The sequence below is a fragment of the Hylobates moloch genome, unplaced genomic scaffold (genome assembly GCF_009828535.3).
Source record: "Hylobates moloch isolate HMO894 unplaced genomic scaffold, HMol_V3 SCAFFOLD_15, whole genome shotgun sequence".
Taxonomy (NCBI): domain Eukaryota; kingdom Metazoa; phylum Chordata; class Mammalia; order Primates; family Hylobatidae; genus Hylobates; species Hylobates moloch.
The window spans coordinates 55,486,060-55,507,331 of NW_026652290.1; the positions used below are offsets into that span (position 1 = coordinate 55,486,060).

General features: G+C 38.6%; 1 protein-coding gene across 5 annotated transcripts in view; it reads right to left on the reverse strand.

Annotated features, from left to right (window-relative positions):
• The window catches only part of ANTXR1 (ANTXR cell adhesion molecule 1), a 245,074-nt gene that overhangs the window by 177,877 nt on the left and 45,925 nt on the right, over positions 1 to 21,272 (reverse strand). For all 5 annotated transcript variants that reach the window (XM_032176723.2, XM_058428667.1, XM_058428666.1 and 2 more), the window contains exons 4-5: positions 1,944 to 2,025; positions 876 to 909 (exon numbers count right to left, since the gene is read on the reverse strand). In XM_032176723.2, coding sequence (XP_032032614.1) covers positions 876 to 909; positions 1,944 to 2,025 — 116 coding nt within the window. The remainder of the gene's footprint in view (positions 1 to 875; positions 910 to 1,943; positions 2,026 to 21,272) is intronic.

Genomic DNA, 21,272 nt, shown 5'->3' on the forward strand with positions numbered 1-21,272 from the left:
GGCTGTTCAGGAGTCCTTGTCATCTGCTGTAATGGACCACATACACCACCCCTTGAAGACAGTTTGGTGAAAGTAATAGTCATCATGATTTACAAGTTGACTAGAAGAATTATAGCAGTTGGCAAAACCTACTAGAATTATTTCAGTGATTTTTAGGATTCTCATATCAACGTTCATGGTTGATTTACATTAGCGAGATTTGGTGTTGATATTGAGTCTGTTCTGTTTGTTGCAGTTTAGGATGAAACAAGAAATGGACTCCTCTATAGGCCTGGGAGGAAAATCTGTACTGTAATACTGAATCTCTTTTTTAAGAGATTTGACTGAGATACAGAAATGCTACTCACAAAAGACACTGTAGTAATAATAGCTAAAATAATAAAAATTTCTATGTGCTAGGCACTCTGCTAAGTATATTTTATGCAGTTTTTTCATTTAAATATAGGAAAGTTTAAATCAAACTGGTATCTTGATCTTAATGTTATGTTCAGTCACAGTAATGAAGAGGCTTGGAGCTCAGAGAAGAACAAGAAAATTAAATTTTACAGAAAAATCCAAGACTTTATTAACCTATGCAAGTATTTACTAATTTAATGAATTCAACATGCAAAACTCTTCATGATAATTAGACTGTGGCCAAAATGGGATCTTAATTACTTTTATATAACTTTTCTTGGCATCAACAAGACAGTGGAATTTAACCCAATACATGCCACCTTTCTATGCATTCCTTGTTTGTGATGAAATGTGTGTCTAAGAATTACAGGTAATGTCATACATGTCTTTTGAAACATGAAATGACTGAAGCACTTTTTCAGCAACAAACACGGAAAAAGTTAAATAATTCATAAGGGTAGTTCATACTATAGTCTTACCTTGTCTGTTTTCATAATAAATCTGCTCACTGGCCTGAAAAACATATGAAAGAGCCCTTAGACTTATAACCACTGTTTGCCGCTCCAAAAACCATAGTGGATAATGGGCTCTGTTGTTGAATATGCAGCCAATTCAGTCTTGATTCCTTATGTAATTCACCCAGGCTTTGCTCAATTATCAGTGGCTGATATCCATGTAAAGTTACCTCTCATTTAAGTAGTATACAGTCATTTGCTGCATAGCAATGTTTTGGTCAAGGACAGACTACAAATATGACAGTGGTCCCCTAAGGTTATAATGGAGCTGAAAAATTCCAATCACCTAGTGACATCGTAGCTGTGGTAACACTGTAGTTCAATGCATTACCATTTCTGTGTTTAGAAACAAACATCATTAGTGTTATAATTGCCTACAATGTATAGTACAGTAACATGCTGTATAGGTTTGCAGTCTAGGAGCAATAGGCTACACCATATAGCCTAGGTGTGTAATAGGCTATACTATCTAGGTTTGTGTAAGTACACACTATGATGTCACAATGACAAAATTGGCTAACAAGGCATTTCATTGAAATCCTTGTCGTCAAGTGATAGATGACTATAGTTGTCAACATGGATCGATGTCTTATTCCTTATGGCCTAGTACTTGTTGTTAAGTGACAGATGACTGTAGTTGTCAACATGGATTGATGTCTTATTCCTTATGGCCTAGTACTTGTTTCCCTTAAAGCTGAAGTCCCTGAAATTCTGCCTCAATCACCGAAGCTGACTTCCAACAAAGGACATTTTTGGAGTGGCGGGACTTGTGTGTGGCATGGATTTGTGACTGCCAGCCAACCATTAGCTAACAAACCATTCATCAGGGTCAGGGAAGGAGGAAGGGAATCCATTTCTTTAATTCTTTTGGCTAGAGTTATCAGTGTACAAGCTCATGGGAAGAAAATGTACTCTCTTGCTATTGAGTGCTAGTCAGCCCTCTTAATATATGTGCCTTATCTCACCAGTCACCCCATGTTGATATTTCAATATCACGCTTTATATTTGGATTTCAAACTGTTTTAAAATTACCCTTTCAAATCCTTCATGCATGTAAGTGTCTCCTCCTGGCAGAACTTTCTGGAGTTCTTCTAGGCCTTGACGGATTTGTTCTCTGAAATCCAAAGATACTCTCGTTAGTCTTATTTGAGCATTTTTTACTTTGTTGTTGTAGTCATATGTGCTGGTCTTCTTACCTCTGTGGATACTGCTGTCTAGTCCCAGTAATTCCCCAAAAGCCTATCAAAGGGAAGGCCTTTATATTATCCATTCAGGGTCAGCCATAGCACAGGATGAGTGGACTTCAAGGATTAAGGGGAAAGACTCTTCTGCAGGAATCTCCATCTGCTTGTAAACACTTCCCTTTCCCTTAACACAGACAGTGTTTTCCTTCTACATTGGAAATGAGTCTCTAAATGCTGCTCCTGATGGGACACACAGCAACTTAGGCAACAATACAAATGGCTCATGTGAGCCAGAAAGAGGTGAGAACCAAGAACCCAGGGAAAGGCCACCACAAGGACACAGGTGGAAGAGGGTGGCATCCACAGCAAACTGCCACCGCACGGGTGTGCCAAAGGAAACGGAAAATAAAAACCCAAGGAATCTCCACTTTTCAGGACAGCCAGGAGTGTTTTCTGTGGGCCAGTGCCTGTGTTTTCTTACTCTGATTGTTCAAGGTGACAGTGCAGGCAGGAAGAGTCCAACTGACAGTGGGAAATATAGATGACTTGGGGGCCAAATGGAATCTTTGTGGACCATTCTCTCTGGGATGTAAGAAGTCTACATTCATGTTCCTGTCTTTTAAATAGCTCCATGTTGTGCCAAAAAGGGCAATAAAGTATAATTTCTGACTCACATACCTTATTCATAAACTGTAACCCTATGAAGGGTTTGAAATTTTGCCTTTCTCCTACTGAGGTCTTTTTAGTGGTAGAGGGTGGAGATGCTCTATTTAAATTAGGAAGAGAAACTCCTTTTGAATAGGAAAAAAATCTAACATTTATTAAGTGTCCGCTATATACAAGCCTAGTGACCAAAGATTTCTGATTTCATCCTCTTAATAACCACTGAAAGTGAGTATTACTGTCCTCACATTACAGGTAAGAAAACTTGGGCTCCGAGAGGTTAAGTAGGAGAGTGGAGACTTGAAGTCAAATCTACCTGACTCAAAAAAGGCTTTCTCCTCTGCAAAGCAGCCTCTAGCATGGAACAATGCTAGAGAAGTGGGAACCTTGCATCAGTGAAAGGCAATGGCAATTCCTAACACTCTCTGGGAACTTACGGCTCTGAGAACTTATGGTGTCAGGCTCTGTCTAAATACATGAAATACAATCGATCCACTTAAGTCTTATGACAGCTCTTTGCAGTAGTACTATTGTTACCGCCATTTCACAGATAAGAAAACTGAGTCACAGAGAGGTTACAGAACTTACTCAAGGCCCCTCTTACCTAAGGCAGAGGTGGGATTTAATCCCAGAGGCCCTGCTCTTAATCAGTATAATAAATACTCTCTTTTTCTCTCATATTTATCCTGGCATTGCTTGGATAAAGAAATAAAGAAAATAGTAATCTTTTGTTAAAACTGATATGATGGGGAGACCATGGGTGAGGGTGGATTGCCAGACTGCTGGAGATTTTAAAAGACAAACTGAAAAGGGGTTTGCCTGCACCTGTCCCTGGGCTGCTGATGCTTCATAGGTGGAATATTTAATACCAAGTAACTCAGACTTTGGAAACTGACTATTGTCTTTTCAATACCTGTGTATCAGACCACACGCCCAGCCGCCCAAGTCAGAAACTGGAAGCCCTCCTTGATCACTAACTTGACTTTCCTTCCTCTCACCGTCATCACATTCTGTTAGTTCTACTTCAAACATATCTTGAAATGGACTACTTCTCTATCTCTTCAGCCAACACCACTGTCCCAGCCACCATCATCTCTTGCTTAGCCACTGCGGTAGTCACCTGCTATCTTTTGATTGGCCTCTTGGCTCCTTTTCCATTCTTTCTCCATAAGGCTGCAAGAATGTCCTTAAAGTACAGATCAAATCATGGCATTCACTCTCTGGCTCAAAGCCCTTCAACACCAACCCATTATACCTGGGATTATATCCAAAATCCTCTTCATGACCTTCCAGTGCCTATGTAGATGGCTCTTGCCTCCCTGTCCAGCCTCATCTCACATTATTCTGCCCCTACTCTCTTGCCTTCAGCCATACTGGCCTTCCCAAGCCCCTTTCTCCAATAGGCACTTCATACTGGCAATCACTGCTGCCTGGGAACACTATTTGACCAGCTCTTCATGGGGCTAATTCTTATCCAGCCTTCAGTCCCAAGTTAAATGCCACTTGCTCAGAGTAGTCTTACTTGACCTTCCTAATCTGAATTGTCTTCCTCTATTAGACTTCTCCCTGGTACCCCACAATTTTGCTTTATAGCACTGAGGATATTTTATAACTAAACATTTGATTATGCAATTATTTGTTTAGGTTTTGTTTGTTGCAGTTCTAGACTTTAAATTCCTTGAGGACTGGGCCATGGCTGTTTTGGTCCCCACTATATCTTCTGTGCCTACTACAGTGCCTGGAACATAATAGACATTCAACAAATACTTACTGAAGGGGTGAGTGGAGGGAATGGATGTCTCCATTGTTACTCATTCTGGGAAGAAACCATTTTGGGGCAGGGATGAGATTCCCTTGGCCATGTGGAAGGAGGCCAAGCAGGACCTGACCTGGACATTAGCCAGATCTGGTCATTGACAAGTCTGGGCCCATGTGGTGGTTAAAAATCATTCTCTAGGTTATATTTCTTACATTACCTCTAATATTCCAATAAATCCCATCAAAAGGCATACTTTAATTTCAAACTCTGTTGTTTGGTAATGAGAAAGGGCATATATCCTGGAGGATAAAGATGGGAGCAGTGTCCCCCAACAAGGCCATGCTGGGGGCAGTGCATGGCACCAGCAATCCCCAGGCAGGGGGCAGCTCTGCCCTGTAAGTTGCCAGTTTCATGAGGGTCCGAGCAGCAGAGGTAGTGGCAAGAGGACATGACGGGGAGGCTGGGATAGGAAAATTGGGGTCTGTTTGTGAGCACACAGAGGTGGCACCATGGAACCCCTCATAATAGCTGGGGGGCACTATGGGGCAGAGGGATAATTTCTGACAGGTGGGAGAAGCTTGGGCATTAAAAGTAAATATGACCTAATTCTTTGGTCATGGACTAGTGAAGTCTGGGACATTTGGGTAACACTAAAAGTGGAATATTGTGTTAAGACTTGAGATTTAAAAAGAGAGCAAAAAAAAAAAAAAAAAAAAAAAAAGGGCATCTTGGGGGTGTGGAAATATTTGCTTGGCTTCACTGTATTTTTTCCCTGCCAAATAAAGTCTGGGAACTGGAGTATTTTCTCCAAGCCTATTTCCCTTTCTTTACAAGTATTTTCTTGAGGTTGTTTTTTTTTTTTTTTTTTGTACCAGAACAATCAAAGGCTGTTTTTTTGGAAAATGTCCTTATCCTTGATGCTTTGTATCTGGCAAGATATGAACTCACTAGTTGCGAGTGGTGATCACAACCTCCCCATTATAACACCCTTGCTGCTCAAAAGATCAAATAACACATGGCCCTATCTCCCTACTCTCTGCCCTTCTTGAAGGACACACAACATCTAAGCAAACAAAATGGATGGTTTCATAGGAATTGTGGGTGTGTTTTAGTTCGGGGACAACAGAACTATTAATAAGGGTCTATTCTTATTTTCTCTTGGAAACTGAAGGACATTGGGAGAAAGATCTTTTAGGAGATGATAAGAACCTCTCTGAGGACTTGGTTATTACCAAGTGAAATGTTATCTTCCTGGGAAATGAAAGAGGCAGGGAATCCTAGGAAGAGAGGCTGCTATTACAGAGCCTCTGTTTTCCTTGGTGATTTCACATGTCTGCCAGTGTTCCTACTTAGAAGCTAAGGGTTTTAGGCCACATGTTTTGTGTTCCTTTCACAACTCCCACTATCCTTAATGATTGGCCTCAAGCAAGTGACTGTCGAATGAATGATTCCAGTGCATTCACCCATCATTCATTAACGGCCACTGCTATTTGTTGAGCATACACCATGCACCCAGCACTATGCTGGTTTGTAGGGGTAGAAGGTGGGGAGAATCAGTCACAATGTCTTCTGGGCTTTCTGTTGTTCTAGGAATTGCTCTACTCTTCATGATTACTTTCTGGGATTCTGGTTGTGTTATGACAGTTTGATAACATTGCTGATGAAAACATTAAAAGATGAACACATAAGAAAAAAATTAAAAAAACAGCTGGGCTGGGCATGGTGGTGTATGCCTGTAATCCCATCTACTAGGGAGGATGAGGCAGGAGGCAGAAGTTGCAGTGAGCCAAGATCACGCCATTGCACTCCAGCTTGGGCAACAAGAGCAAAACGCCGTCTCTAAAAAAATAAATGAAAGAAAGAAAAAAATTTAAATAAAAGATGGACACACATAGAATGTCAAGAAGTGCTTCAACAAGCCTTTATCCCGAGTATTCTACTGAGGTTTCCACTGCAAAATCTCCCTTAAGATTCTGCAATGGCTATCATATTTTGGTTCTATAAACCAAAACATATTTTGGTTCTATAAACAAAAACATATTTTGGTTCTATAAAAACAACCTCCATCACCATCCAAAAATAACCCAACATCAGCTCTGCATTGTCAACTTCCTAGTCTTCTTGTAAAAGAGCTTTATCATCTCTGGTACTCTTCCTTCTTCTTCTTTATTTTGAATTTGTTTTTGTGGATCTAGTTTACACCTGGTATCATTTTCCTTCTGTGGAATTGGACTTTTCTCAAATGCTTTGCAGTTGTTGCCTTTGGTTCTCAACTTATACAGTAAACACCTATCACTATTACCACTAATGCCACTCTTGGAACATTCCCAGATGACCTTATGGCTCCAATTGTTGACTATAAGAAAACAGTGTAGTGAACAGAAGAACACAGATTAATTAAAGACATTTTGCTGTTACTTTAGGAGTTATGAAGTTCTACAACCAATTGTAATCATTTGTTTACAATGTATATAAAACACAGTCTCTTTGGGACTTTTACCTAAGCATAGGCCAAAATGATTAATATAATATCAAGATGCATGCTGAACCAAAGCTCCTCTTGTGTACTTTTTAGTGAAATACAATTTATACACAGTAATACGCCCAGATATTTGTTCATTTCCCTTTAATTGTTGAATATATTTTTATAAAATTGTTTATAATATTCCTTTATTATATTTTAACATTTGTAGGATCTGTAGTAATATTCCCTTTCCTGATATTATCTGTAAGTTGTATTTTCTCTCCTTTTAGAAAAATCACTTTTTTTTTTTTTTTTTTTTGAGACAGAGTCTTGCTCTGTCACCCAGGCTGGAGTGCAGTGGCACAATCTCAGCTCACTGCAACCTCTGCCTCCCAGGTTCATGTAGTTCTCCTGCCTCAGCCTCCTGAGTAGCTGGGACTACAGGTGCGTGCCACCACACCTGGCTATTTTTTTGTATTTTTAGTAGAGATGGCCTTTCACCATGTTAGCCAGGATGGTCTCGATCTCCTGACCTTGTGATCCACCTGCCTTGGCCTCCCAAAGTGCTGGGATTACAGGTGTGAGCCACTGCTCCCGGCCCAGAAAAACCACTCTTACCAGTGGTTTATCAATTTATTCTTTTAAAATACTCAACTTTGAGCTTTGTGATTTTCTGTATTATTTGTCTTCTTCTATTATATGTCTATTTTCAATTTTATTGATTCACTTGTTATTATTTTCCTTTCCCTACTTATTTTGAGCTTAATAAGTTCTCTCTTTTTACTTTTTCATTGGTTTTAAATCATTTAACCTTTTCTTCTTTTCTAAGGAAAACACTTAAAGCTATACATTTACCCTAGGCACGTGACTTTAGCTGCATCCCACAAATGTTGATATGCTGGGTTTTCGTTCTTTGTTGGATACGTTTTCTAATTTCCCTTGTGATTTTTCTTTAACCCATGGATTGTCTTTGACACACAGACTTTCTTCGATAACTTTTTATCTCTAGTAAATACTTTTTATGTTGAAGTCTGCTTTGTCTAATATCCATTCTAACTTTTTATCATTGGTGCTTGCACAGTATACCTTTTTCCATTCTTTCACTTTTAACCTATCACCATATTTATATTTAAAGTGTCTCTTGTAAACCATATATAATTGTATGTGGTGGACTGTTATACTAATGTCACCCCTCCCACTGTATGGTCCCTGTATGGTCCCCTCTCATACTGGCTGTGCATGTGGCCACGTAAATTGCTTTAGCCCACAGGACATCTGTAAATATGACAAAAACTAAGGCTCTATTAGCACAAGAATATTGGAGTTTGTTTTGTTGGACTGTTGCAGCCACTGTGAGGGAAAACCTGGTCTTTTCAACTACTTGAGAAGGAAGGACCATACTGAGAGAGAGATCTTCAGCTGTTCTAGAAGCATTGTATTTCCCAGCTGAGCCTAATCCCCAGCTGATCCTATATATAAGCTGCATAAATAAGTCCAGGTGAAATCAGCATAAGAAATTATTGTTTCAAGCTGTAATATTTGGGGTATATTTTATACAGTAATAGATCAATGATATGCTCGATCTTGCTTCTTTAGCCAGTGTGACATTCTCTGCCTTTTATCTGGAATCTTTAGTTCATTTTATATTTAATGTAAGTCTTGGAGTGGTTGGGTTTGAGTCTACCACCTTGCTAGCTTGCTATTTGCTTTCTAATGGTCACTTCTGTTTGTTTCTTTCTCCTTTCCTATATTCTTTTGCATTGATCATGCACTTTTTGGTATTTCATCTAGTATCATCTATTAGCTTTTAAAAACATAAAGCTATATGTCTTCTTTGTCTTTTTTAGAGCAGTTGCTCTACGAATTATGCATCCTATCACAAGCTACTATAAGTTAATATTATGCTACTTGTCACATAATACAAAAACCTTTTAATATTTCCATATAGTTCCCTCTTATCCTTTGTGTTATTATTGTCATACATTTTATTTCTCTGTTTGTAACAAATCCCAAAATAGCGTTATTTCTGTCTTAGTCAATTGTCTTTTTATGAAATTATGAAAAGATAAAAAATAACCTTTTATATTTACCTAAATATTTATCATTTCTGGTACTAATCCTTCTTCTTCTTTATTTTTAATTTGTTTTTGTGGATCTAGTTTATACCTGGTATCATTTTCCTTCACCCGAAAGAATTCCTTTAGCATTTTTTTTCATAGTGCAGATTTGCTGATGATGATTCTCTTGGGCATTTTCTCCCTTCTGAAAATGTCTAATTCTGCCTTAAATATTTTAGCTGGATATAGAATTCTAAGTTGATTTTTTTCTTTTATCTCTTTAAAGATATTGGACCTTCATTTTCTGGATTGCATTTTTTTCCTAATAAAAAGTAAGTTATTATTTTTAATGTTGTTTCTCTTTAATATATCTTTCCTCCCTTCCCTCTGGCCGCTTTTGAGATTTTTCAGAAATTTGACTATGATGCACTTAGGTGATGTTTTCTTTGCATTTGTCCTGCTTGAGGTTCTTTGAGCTTCTTGGATCTGTGTGTGGATCATGTTTGGTATTCCAATTACACAAATACATGTTATCAAGTAGTATAGATCACTTGATATTCTCCCATAAGTCACAGGACTGGTTCATTTTCTCCCTCCAGACCTCAAACATGTCCCTTTCTGTCTTTCAGTTTGGATAATTTCTATTCACTTGTTTTTAAACTTATTAATCCCTTTTCTGTGGTGTTCAATCTGGTTTTAAGCCTATCTGACAAATTTTTTTATTTCAAATAATGTATCTTTCAGTTCCACAGTTTTCACTTGGTTCTTTCTTTGAGTTTTCTTTTTTAAATTTCTGATGACCCATATCTTTCCCCATTATATTCACCTTTTCCTGTAAATTATTTAACCTATTTATAATAGTTGCTTAAAAGTCCCTGTCCATTAATTCAAATAACTGAGTCATCTGTGGTTTGTTTCTATTAACTATGTTTTTCTTTATTGTGAGTAATATGCCTCTGCTTCTTCCCATTTTTCATAATAGTTTACATTTCAGTCACTGAGTATAAAAAAAGCAGTGGAGACTTCGGTATAATATTGATTTGTGTTGTTTACTCACTGCAGAGCATAAGGCTTTTATTCTTTGTGAGCTAGGGTGAGGGGCTGATCATTAGATTCCTCCTTGAGTCAGTGTGAGCTTGGGCTGGGCTGCACCTTTTGTTACATTCATGTTCCCTGTTATTAGGCCAACTCCTGGACTTTTGCCCTGCCCTGCCTTTGTGATCTTCTCAGTATTTGAATTGGTAGATGGCTTGGTGCAGCTTCAGATATTTTTGCTTGACCTTTGTATTTCACTCTGGTAGGACTCCAGAATCCAAGCACAATGAGAATCCACCTAATTATGTGATTTCTCTCTACTCTGCAGGCAATTCCTCCACTGCTGCTTTCTTGGAAAAATGCAGAAATGTGGGTGAGGGGGCATAACTTAGGCTGAGAGATTTCTTTTTCATTTCAGATTCTAATGCCTCCTTCTGTCACACATGGTTATGTAAGACTCAGCTGACTTTTCCTTATCCCTGCAGAGTCTCTGCCTATGGCAGACCCACTCCTCCAATTGCCCAATCCTAGACCACGGATCCACCTTTAAGTATGGAAGCTTCTGCAGAAGCTTCTCTGCTTAGCTATTATATAAAGGGTTTGTTTCTCTCTAATTCAGTTAATCAGTGCTTCCTGCATCTCTACTAGTCTCATGGAAACATATGAATTTTATTTTGTCTGGGCTTTTCTGGTTGACCATGGAAATGAAGGCTTTTCACATCTCTGAATATCATAAGCAGAAGCAGACATACTTTACAGTTCTTTTCTAAATGTTTGTGACTACACATTTGTCTCAAATCAGAAAGAAAAATACTAGATGCTGATTACCAGCATACAAATACACTCTAGTATCTCTTATCTTAAAAAAATTTTTTTAAGTCCTCTTTGATCCCACATCTCCCTCTAGCTACTGACCTATTTATTCGCATCTCTCTATACGACACAGCTGCTTGAAACTTGTCTCCTCACTCCTTGTCTTTTCTAGTGGAGTCCTTCTTCAAATGTTTAGTGATCTTTGGCTGTCTGTCCATATCAAATGAATGAGACTAAAAGCCTTGTTGGAAGCTCTGCATGCATGGTGGGCATGCCAATTGATGAATGACCAGCTTTTTTTTTTTTTTTTTTTTTTTAGCAATTTTTTGTTGTTGTTGTTGAAGACCCTCAAATATCATTTTATGTGTGTGTATTTTTCCCTCTAAGACATTTATTTCTACAGAGAAGTAGTTTTCAAACTCTTTTCTTAGATTTTAAGTCTGAAATTGGACAAGGAAGAAGGCTGGAAGTAGCAACATTTGTTTTGCAGATGTCTCTATAATTTCTCTGTGCCTGGTGTTCCTGACTATGAAACCATTCTTGTGTAATTTTGTCAGAAAATATGCTTCTCCTCTCTGGTGGAGGTAAAGAAGGGGTAATTTTCAGACTCTAGTGGGAGGGATGGTTCTGAAGGTTGAAGAGCTTTTAAACAATCAATATTCCAGTTTTCACTCTCTAACCCTTCCTCGCCTTTTGCAATATCTAGGTTTTGAGCTTTCTAGGATTCTACAAGGCTACATGGCTTGTTCATCTTCAGTATTTCCTTCCACAGGATTATATTTGACTTTTCTCCACAGTGCCATATCATTTGCCACTCTTCCTTCCCTTCTATTCTTATATGTGGTGTTTTTATGGTTTAAATATTTCTCAGTTTCCTCAAAGATGGTCTTTGTGCTTTTGTTTCAAGTTTTCCTGGTTTGGGGTTGGTTTTTTGAGAGAAAGGGGAAAACATTTTAACTTATTAAAATATTTTTATTTATTTTAATTTAAAAATCTCATTTTAAAGTCGGAAGTCCTCATTTTTTAACCCACTCTGCTCTGACTTTTGTCTCCACAACTCTGCCTCTGCTGAAACTGCTTCTAGCAAGACCCTCTACGTTACCAATCCAATGGTCACCTCTCTGGCTTCATGTTCCTCAACCTCTTTCAGCATAAGACACAGTTGACGTCCTTCATTTAAGCAATGCTTTCTTCCCTGAAAGATTTGAGAGTAGATTTTTGTTTTATGGCATGATTTCCATTACACCATACTCTCTCCTTCTACCTCACCACCTGTTTTTTCTCACATTTCTGTGTAAGTTGTTCCATCTCATCTAGAACTCTAAAGATTGGAGTTCTAGCTCCAGAACTCAGTAAGATCACCCATCCTCACATCAGCACTGTTTTACAAGGTCGCCTCCTTCTTCCATGACTTCAGAGCCAAACCCCATCAAAGAAGCATGAGCTTTGGAGGAAGACAGACTTGGGATGGAAATCTTATTCTACCATGTGCTAGGTACGTCAGCTAACCTCCCTGAACTTTAGCTTTCTCAAAGTAAAACAAAGGTGTGGAATGCTAAGATCTACCAGATTTCTTCCCGCTTAGAATATTGCATCTGATTTGAACTGGGAACCAAAGAGCAAGCAGAAATAGAACCTGGGTATCTTCTGGGAACTGGAGAGGCCACACTTGGCAGACAGGAATAGTCCATGATGTAACACAGGATCCAGTGCAGAGCCAGAAGTGAAGCTGACAAGAGGAGCCCATCAAGGAATTTTTAAAGGTTGCAGCATAAGCTGGCATAAAAGACAAGAGTGATGGTTTAATCACAGGACAAGATGAATTTGTCCAAACTCTTCTTTATACAACCCTATTTTCATTGGTCACACATTTGTGCAGTAATTTCACCATGTGGTTTTCTATGGCACCATCTGGCTTTTGAAATAAACCCTGTTAGACCTTCACATACCTTAAGACTTAGCAATTTAACTCCTGGTTATCTACAGGCATACCTTGGATATATTGTGGGTTCTGTCCCAGACCACCAAAATAAAGTGAATATTGAAATACTGAAGTAAAGTGAATCTCACAACATTTTTGGCCTCCCAGTGCATATAAAAGTTATGCTATACCATATTGTAGTCTATTAAGCATGTAATAGTAGTATGTCTTTAAAAAGTACATACTTCAAATTAGCTGGGCATAGTGGCAGGTGCCTATAATCCCAGCTACTCAGGAGGCTGAGACAGGAGAATCACTTGAACCAGGGAGATGGAGGTTGCAGTGAGCCGAGATCGTGCCATTGCACTCCAGCCTGGGCAACAAGAGCAAAACTCAGTCTCAAAAAAAAAAAAAAAAAGTACACACTTCGATGAAAAATACTTTATTGCTAAAGATTGCTAGTGATCATCTGAGCCTTCAGTGAATCATAATCTTTTGCTGGTGGAGGGTCCTGCCTCGATACTGACGGCTACCGACTGATCAGAGTGATGGTTGCTGAAGGTGGGGTGGCTGTGGCAATTTTTAAAAATAAGACAACAATGAAGTTTGACCTATCAATTCACTCTTCCTTTCACACAAGATTTCTCTGTAGTATGTGATGCTCTTTGATAGCATTTTACCCACCATAGAACTTCTTTCAAAATTGGAGCGAATCCTCTCAAACCTTGTTGCTGCTCTACCAACTAAGTTTATGGAATATTCTAAGTTCCTTGTAATTTCAACAATGTTCATAGCATCTTCACCAGCATTAGGTTCCGTCTCAAGAAACCACTTTCTTTGCTCATCCTTAAGAATCAAGTCCTCATGAGTTCAAATTTTATCATGAGATTGCAACAATTCAGCCACATCTTCAAGCTCCACTTCAAATTCTGGTTCTCTTGCTGTTTCCACCACATCTGTGGTTACTTCCTCCATTAAAGTCTTGAACCCCTCAAAGTCAGTTGCGAAAGTTAGAATCAACTTCTTCTAAGTTGCTGTTAATGTCGATATTTTGGCCTCTCCTGCATGAATCACAAATGTTCTTATTGGCATCTACAATGGTGAATCCTTTCCCAAAGGTCTTCAATCTACTTTGCCAAGATCCATCAGAGGAATCACTATGTATGGCAGCTATAGACATGCATTTCTTAAATAATAAGACTTGAAAATCTTAATTACTCCTTGATCCATGGGCTACAGAAATGAATGTTGTGTTAGCAGGCATGAAAACAACATTAATCTCCTTGTATATCTTTATCAGATCTCTTAGGTGACCAGGTGCATTGTTAATGAGTGGTAATATTTTGAAAAGAATGATTTTTTTTTTTCAAGAAGTAAGTCTCAACAGTGGGCTTAAAATATTCAGTAAACCATGCTGTAAACAGATGTGCTGTCATCCGAGCTTTGTTGTTTCCTTTAGATAGGACAGACAGAGTAGATTTAGCATCATTCTTAAGGGCCCTAGGATTTTCAGAATGGTAAATGATCATTAGCTTCAACTTAGAGTCACCAGCTACCTTCACTCCTTACAAGAGAATTAGCCATCCTTTGAAGATTTGAAGCCAGGCTTTGACTTCTTTCTATCTATGAAAGTCCTAGATGGCATCTTCTTCCAATAGAAGGCTGTTTCATCTCCACTGAAAATCTGTTGTTTAGTGTAGCCACCTTCACCAATGATCTTAGCTAAATCTTCTGGGTAACTTGCTGCAGCTTCTCAATCAGCACTTGCTACTTTGCCTTTTATGTCATGGAGATGGCGTCTTTCCTTAAACCTCATGAGCCCACATCTGCTAACTCCAAACTTTTTTTCTGCAGCTTCCTCCCCTCTCTCAGCCTTCTAGAAATAAAGAGTTAGAGCTTTACTCTGCATTAGGCTTTGGCTTAGGGAATGTTGTGGCTGTTTTGATCTTCTATCCAAACCACTAAAATCGGCAATAAGGCTGTTTTGCTTTTTAATCATTTGTGTGTTCACTGGAGTAGCACTTTTTATTTCCTTTAAAAATGTTTCCTTTGCATTCACAACTTAGCTAACAGGCACAAGAAGCCTTGCTCTTGGCCTGTCTTGGCTTTTAACCTGCATTCCTCACTAAGCTTAATCATTTCTAGCTTTGAATTTAAAGTGAGGAACTTGCAACTATTCCTTTCACTAGAGCACTTGGAGGCCATTGAACTGTTGTTAACTGACCTAATTTCAATATTGTTGTGTCTCAGGGAATAGGGAAGACCAAGGAGAGGGAGAGGGAAACAGATGGGGGAACAGCTGGTTGATGGAGCAGTAAGAATACACACATTTGTCAATTAAGTTTGCTGTCTTATATGTGTGTGGTTTGTGGCACCCCAAAACAAGGACAATAGATAGTAACATCAAGGATGACTGATCACAGACCACCATAACAGATATAATAATAATAATGAAGGTTGAAATATTGAGAGAATGACCAAAATGTGACATAGAGACATATAATGAGCATATGCTTTTGGAAAAATCGTGCCAACAGACTTACTCAAATCATGGTTGCCACGAACCTTCATTTGTAAAAAACACAGTATCTGCAAAGTGCAATAAAGCAAAGTGCATAAAGAACTTCTTGCTTTTGCCCACCCTACCCTCAACAGGAGGTAAGTATAAGTACGTTCATTTCCTCTTTGTTTATAATAGCAAAAAGTTAGAAACAAATTGTCTATGAATAAGAGAGCAGGTAAGAACAGGTGGTATGTTATTACAATAAAATAGAAAAGTATGCAGTAGTTAAAATGAGCCAACCAGCTATATGTGTCTACACAAAAAAACTCAAAAACATAACATTAAGTATAAAAAGCAAGTTCAAGAAAAATACATACAATATGACCATTTAAAAAATAAAGTTTAGGCTGGCTGTGGTGGCTCATGCCTGTAATCCCAGCACTTTGGGAGTCTAAGGTGGGTGGATCATGAGGTCAGGAGTTTGAGACCAGCCTGTCCAACATGGTGAAACCCCGTCTCTATTAAAATAAAATAAAAAAAATCAGCTGGGCGTGGTGTTGCTCGCCTGTAGTCCCAGCTACTCAGGAGGCTGAGGCATGAGAATTGCTTGAACCCGGGAGGCGGAGGTTGTAGTGAGCCAAGATCACACACTGCACTCCAGCCTGGGCAACAGAGCAAAACTCTCCCAAAAACAAATAAAAATTTTTAAAAAGTTTAATATGAATATATATTATAGCTTATGCACATATAAAAGTATGCAATATCCATTGAAATGATAAATCCCTAATTCATGATAATAATTATCTCTGGTGAGGAAAGAGAAATGGTAAATATACACAGGAGACGCTGCCTGTAACCTCTTATTCCACAAGCGTGGTGGTGGGTAATGAGTGTTCATTAACCTTTTTTTCTATACTTTTGTTATACCTCAAATATTTAATCACTTAAAAAATTGAAGTGAGTGGTATTGCCTAGGTTTTCTTGTAGGATTTTAATGGTTTTAGGTCTAACATTTAAGTCTTTAATCCATCTTGAATTAATTTTTGTATAAGGTGTAAGGAAGGGATCCAGTTTCAGCTTTCTACGTATGGCTAGCCAGTTTTCGCAGCACCATTTATTAAATAGGGAATCCTTTCCCCATTGCTTGTTTTTGTCAGGTTTGTCAAAGATCAGATAGTTGTAGATATGCAGCATCATTTCTGAGGGCTCTGTTCTGTTCCATTCAGGACATAGGTGTGGGCAATACCATTCAGGACATAGGCGTGGGCAAGGACTTCATGTCTAAAACACCAAAAGCAATGGCAACAAAAGCCAAAATTGACAAACGGGATCTAATTAAACTAAAGAGCTTCTGCACAGCAAAAGAAACTACCATCAGAGTGAACAGGCAACCTACAGAATGGGAGAAAATTTTTGCAATCTACTCATCTGACAAAGGGCTAATATCCAGAATCTACAATGAACTCAAACAAATTTACAAGAAAAAAACAAACAACCCCATCAAAAAGTGGGCAAAGGACATGAACAGACACTTCCCAAAAGAAGACATTTATGCAGCCAAAAAACACATGAAGAAATGCTCATCATCACTGGCCATCAGAGAAATGCAAATCAAAACCACAGTGAGATACCATCTCACACCAGTTAGAATGGCCATCATTAAAAAAGCAGGAAACAACAGGTGCTGGAGAGGATGTGGAGAAATAGGAACACTTTTACACTGTTGGTGGGACTGTAAACTAGTTCAACCATTGTGGAAGTCAGTGTGGCGATTCCTCAGGGATCTAGAACCAGAAATACCATTTGACCCAGCCATCCCATTACTGGGTATATACCCAAAGGACTATAAATCATGCTGCTATAAAGACACATGCACACGTATGGTTATTGCGGCACTATTCACAATAGCAAAGAGTTGGAACCAACCCAAATGTCCAACAATGATAGACTGGATTAAGAAAATGTGGCACATATACACCATGGAATACTATGCAGCCATAAAAAATGATGAGTTCGTGTCCTTTGTAGGGACATGGATGAAACTGGAGAACATCATTCTCAGTAAACTATCGCAAGGACAAAAAACCAAACACCGCATGTTCTCACTCATAGGTGGGAATTGAACAATGAGAACTCATGGACACAGGAAGGGGAACATCACACTCCGGGGACTGTTGTGGGGTGGGGGGAGGGGGGAGGGACAGCATTAGGAAATATACCTAATGCTAATGATGAGTTAATGGGTACAGGAAATCAACATGGCACATGGATACATATGTAACAAACCTGCACATTGTGCACATGTACCCTAAAACCTAAAGTATAAAAAAAAAAAAAATTGAAGTGAGTAGCAAAGACTGAACCTGGAGTTCATGAGGAGGCATTTGGAAGCTATCAGAATCAGCATTAGATACAAGACTCAACAGGTCACCCACACTGGTGGCAAAGGAGCTGAGTCAGGTGACAGCCACGTGGCTTCAGAGGTAGAATTGTGGATGTGGACCAGTACTGGGATTGTTTTTGTTGGGCCATAAAAAATATGTTGGTTTTGGCTAGCTAGCTTTGGATATGAGAATGCTACTGTTCTTTGGTTCTGTTGACTACTTCTAAAGTTTACCTTGCTGTCTCCATCCAGACAACAGAAATGTTTCTGGGCACTGCTTTTTCAGTTTTTATTCTTAATTTGTATTTGCCACATGAGTAGTAGCAGGTGAAGGGTGGTATCTGTGATGTGCTAGGGTCTCTGTTAAGTGCTTTCCATACATTAATTCATGAAAGTCTCATAACAACTCCATATGGTAGGCATTACTATCTTCGTTTCACATATGAGAAAACAGATTCAGAGAAGTGCAATTACATGCACATGGTGGCGGAGCCCAAATTGGAAACCATAATGGGTCCTGGTCCAAAGTCTGTGTTTTCTCTGTTACATCTGTGGTGCCCAAACTTGGTATGTAACAGTGTACTATATACAAAGACACAAGAGACACATAATTTTTTTTTTTCTGGAGCATAAATTGTACTCCAAAATTTGAGAAAGAACTCAAGAGAATTTTTATGTAACATCATATATAATGGAATTATGGAATTATATTATGGAATAGAATACACATGCATGCACATTTTTAATTTAAAAGAACTTTAAAAAAGTTCTTGCTTTTAACAAGTCACTTCAAACTATACCGTGAGGCCCCAGGGGGTACACTTTTACTTTCTTCTACTAACAAGGGTACTCCAGAGGAAGGGATTGAGAAGCAGTGGACTACACTACTCTCACAAATCAATCTGTTCCCAGACCTGCTAAATTGCTCCATGAGGATTTCTTTTTACCATCATTGTGACCAACATGGAGACCCCTTAGACAAACCTTCTGTAGAGACATTGCCTGTGTGCCCTTATCTGGAAGAAGTCTCCCTACAACTATTACACAAAAGAAACAATAATTTTCATCTGGCCTCATGTTGAGGCAATATTTTCTACCTGCATCCCTCTATATAGGGATAGACTGGCCAAATGTTAAAACTTCAAGAAGGATGTGGGCCAAGGGGGGCTGGGGACTCGCCCTTTGAATCACTGTTGGGCCTACTGTGATGATTTGAGGTGGGATTTGTCCAGGAGGATTTGGGGCCATTCCTTAGCTGTTTATAAAACCCCCTAACAACAACCACAATAGTAACAACAACTAATGTTAATTGAGCACTTTCTATGTGCCTGCATTGTTAACCCTTCCAACAGTTCTGTGAAGTGGGGATCATCATTGCATTCACTTTATAGATAAAAAAAACTGAGGCACAGAGAGGTAAGGAACTTGCCTATGAACTCAGACCACATAATATTATCTCCCAATCAACAGGACAAGAGAATAAACGAATGCCCCACTCCCTCACCATTTGTCTTAATTTCGCCATCAAGCCCTCACACAACTAAAAGAACAGTACCTCAAAATGAAATGAATCCAAGTTCTTTCAAGCACTAAATATCTTAAGACTCTTTCTCCTTGCTGCTTTTAAATTTAGAAAAGGCCTTTAGAACTATGTCTCTTGGTAATGGCAGCCTGTAATCATTCTGCTCCAGGAATCAAGTGATGTCTTCAGAGTATGTCATTTTCCCCTGTGACACTAATAGCAAAACCACACTTTCAACCAAACCAAAGGATGACTGAGAGGGAGAGAGACGTGTGGTCTCTTGGTTTCCACTCAGCAGTTGGAGCCAAGTGTTCTTGGCTTCCATTCTACCTCCTTAAGCAATAAGCAAGACACTTAACCTCGTACCCCCATCTGTGAAATGCTGATGCTACCTCTTTACCTCTTTGTGAGGAGTATTTCCACGTTCCGGTTTCCAAAAGCCCATCAAGATGACATGTATGGAGGGCATAGGCTGCCTTGAGGAACTGTTTTGTTAAAGATGTCAAAGATGTCAGAGGGTTTGGGTGGCGAATTGTGTATGCTTGGATTTGTTTTAAATTTAAAACTGTACATAACAGTAAAATCATGGGAAATCCTACAGTATAGTAATTAAGAATATGAACACTGGGATCGTGCTTCTTGAGTTCCAATTCAGGTTCCTACACTTTCACATTACAGTGGCCATGAGCTTTCTCCACCTCGATATCCCCATCTTTGATAATACATATAATAAATGTAATTCTCAAAACTACCAAATTAGGTAGATACTATTATTTCCTCTGATTATAGATGAGGAAAGTATACTAGGCTACTGGTATATAATAAGCCCTTAATAAAAGATTATATTTAGATATACACACATATGCATATGTATGTACATACACATATTAGTGGCTTCCATTTGACTATTACACAGATAAGAAACAAAATAATACATGCAGAGGCAGTATGTACTGGGTAGCTTTGTAATGTAATAGAAAAATCACTGAGTTTAAACTTTTTAATTTTGTGAGTTAAAAAAACGGTGCTGCCAGTGAGTATATGAATGAATTTGAGCAAAGAATTCTGTCTCTCTGGGAATCATTTTCCTCAGCAGTAAAATGAGGTCAGTGGGTTGGATAAGATATAATAATTCTTTGACTCATAGTTGTTCTGTTATGCTTTGTTTTTTAATCTTGCAAAGTTTGGAAGAAAGGTGAAATTTCCAGTCAAAGATAATGATCTTGGTCTGCATATTTTAACTTTTGTTTCTTTTTCCAAATTGCTGTAGAAATAGCTAACTGATATAATAGAGAAAATGTTTCTTCACTGCTGAAAAATAGGCAAGGATGCCAGAAACTTCGAATTTCTGCATGATGTGGAGCTGCTGAGGTCAGAGTAAGGGATGGACCCACCACCCCGGGATCCTAGAGCACAAGAAGAAAGGCATGAGGGATGGCGGGGAAGTGAAGGGAGCTAGTTTTCTTAACACAATAATCCAGCATCTACACCTGACCATCTTCCTTTAGCTTCATCTTCCTCTTTGCCTTGGAAAGACTGCTGGGTCTCTACTCTGCCTAAGATAAACTTACGCTACATATAAATGTTCTCATTTTCCTTAGCTTGAGCTCTTAACATTTTCAACAAAGATCTTGCATGATCTGCTGCAGAACTTTTCCCAAATCCCAGTACTGAAAAGCCCATGTGGTTCCATTTTTAAGTCACTATACTCAGAAAAAGTCTCAGCAGTTGGGAAGAAGAGGACCAATTTTAGGAATTTGAGAAAATATCCCCCTTTGAAATAAAGTCATATAAAAAACAAGGGAGCACATATAACCAATTCTAATTTATATTTATGTTGAAGACATTCTAATGTATATTTATGTTGAAGACATACCTTCAACAGCAAGGTCATACACGCGTGGAAAAATTTAGGAACAGGAAAGTATTCATAGGGATGAAAGATATCAATTGTCAATTGAAAAATGCAATGGAAGCAGTGAAAAGTAAGCTGGGTGACTGTGAAAACAGAAGCAAAAACAATAAACAACTTAGACTGGTAATTACAGGATCTGAAT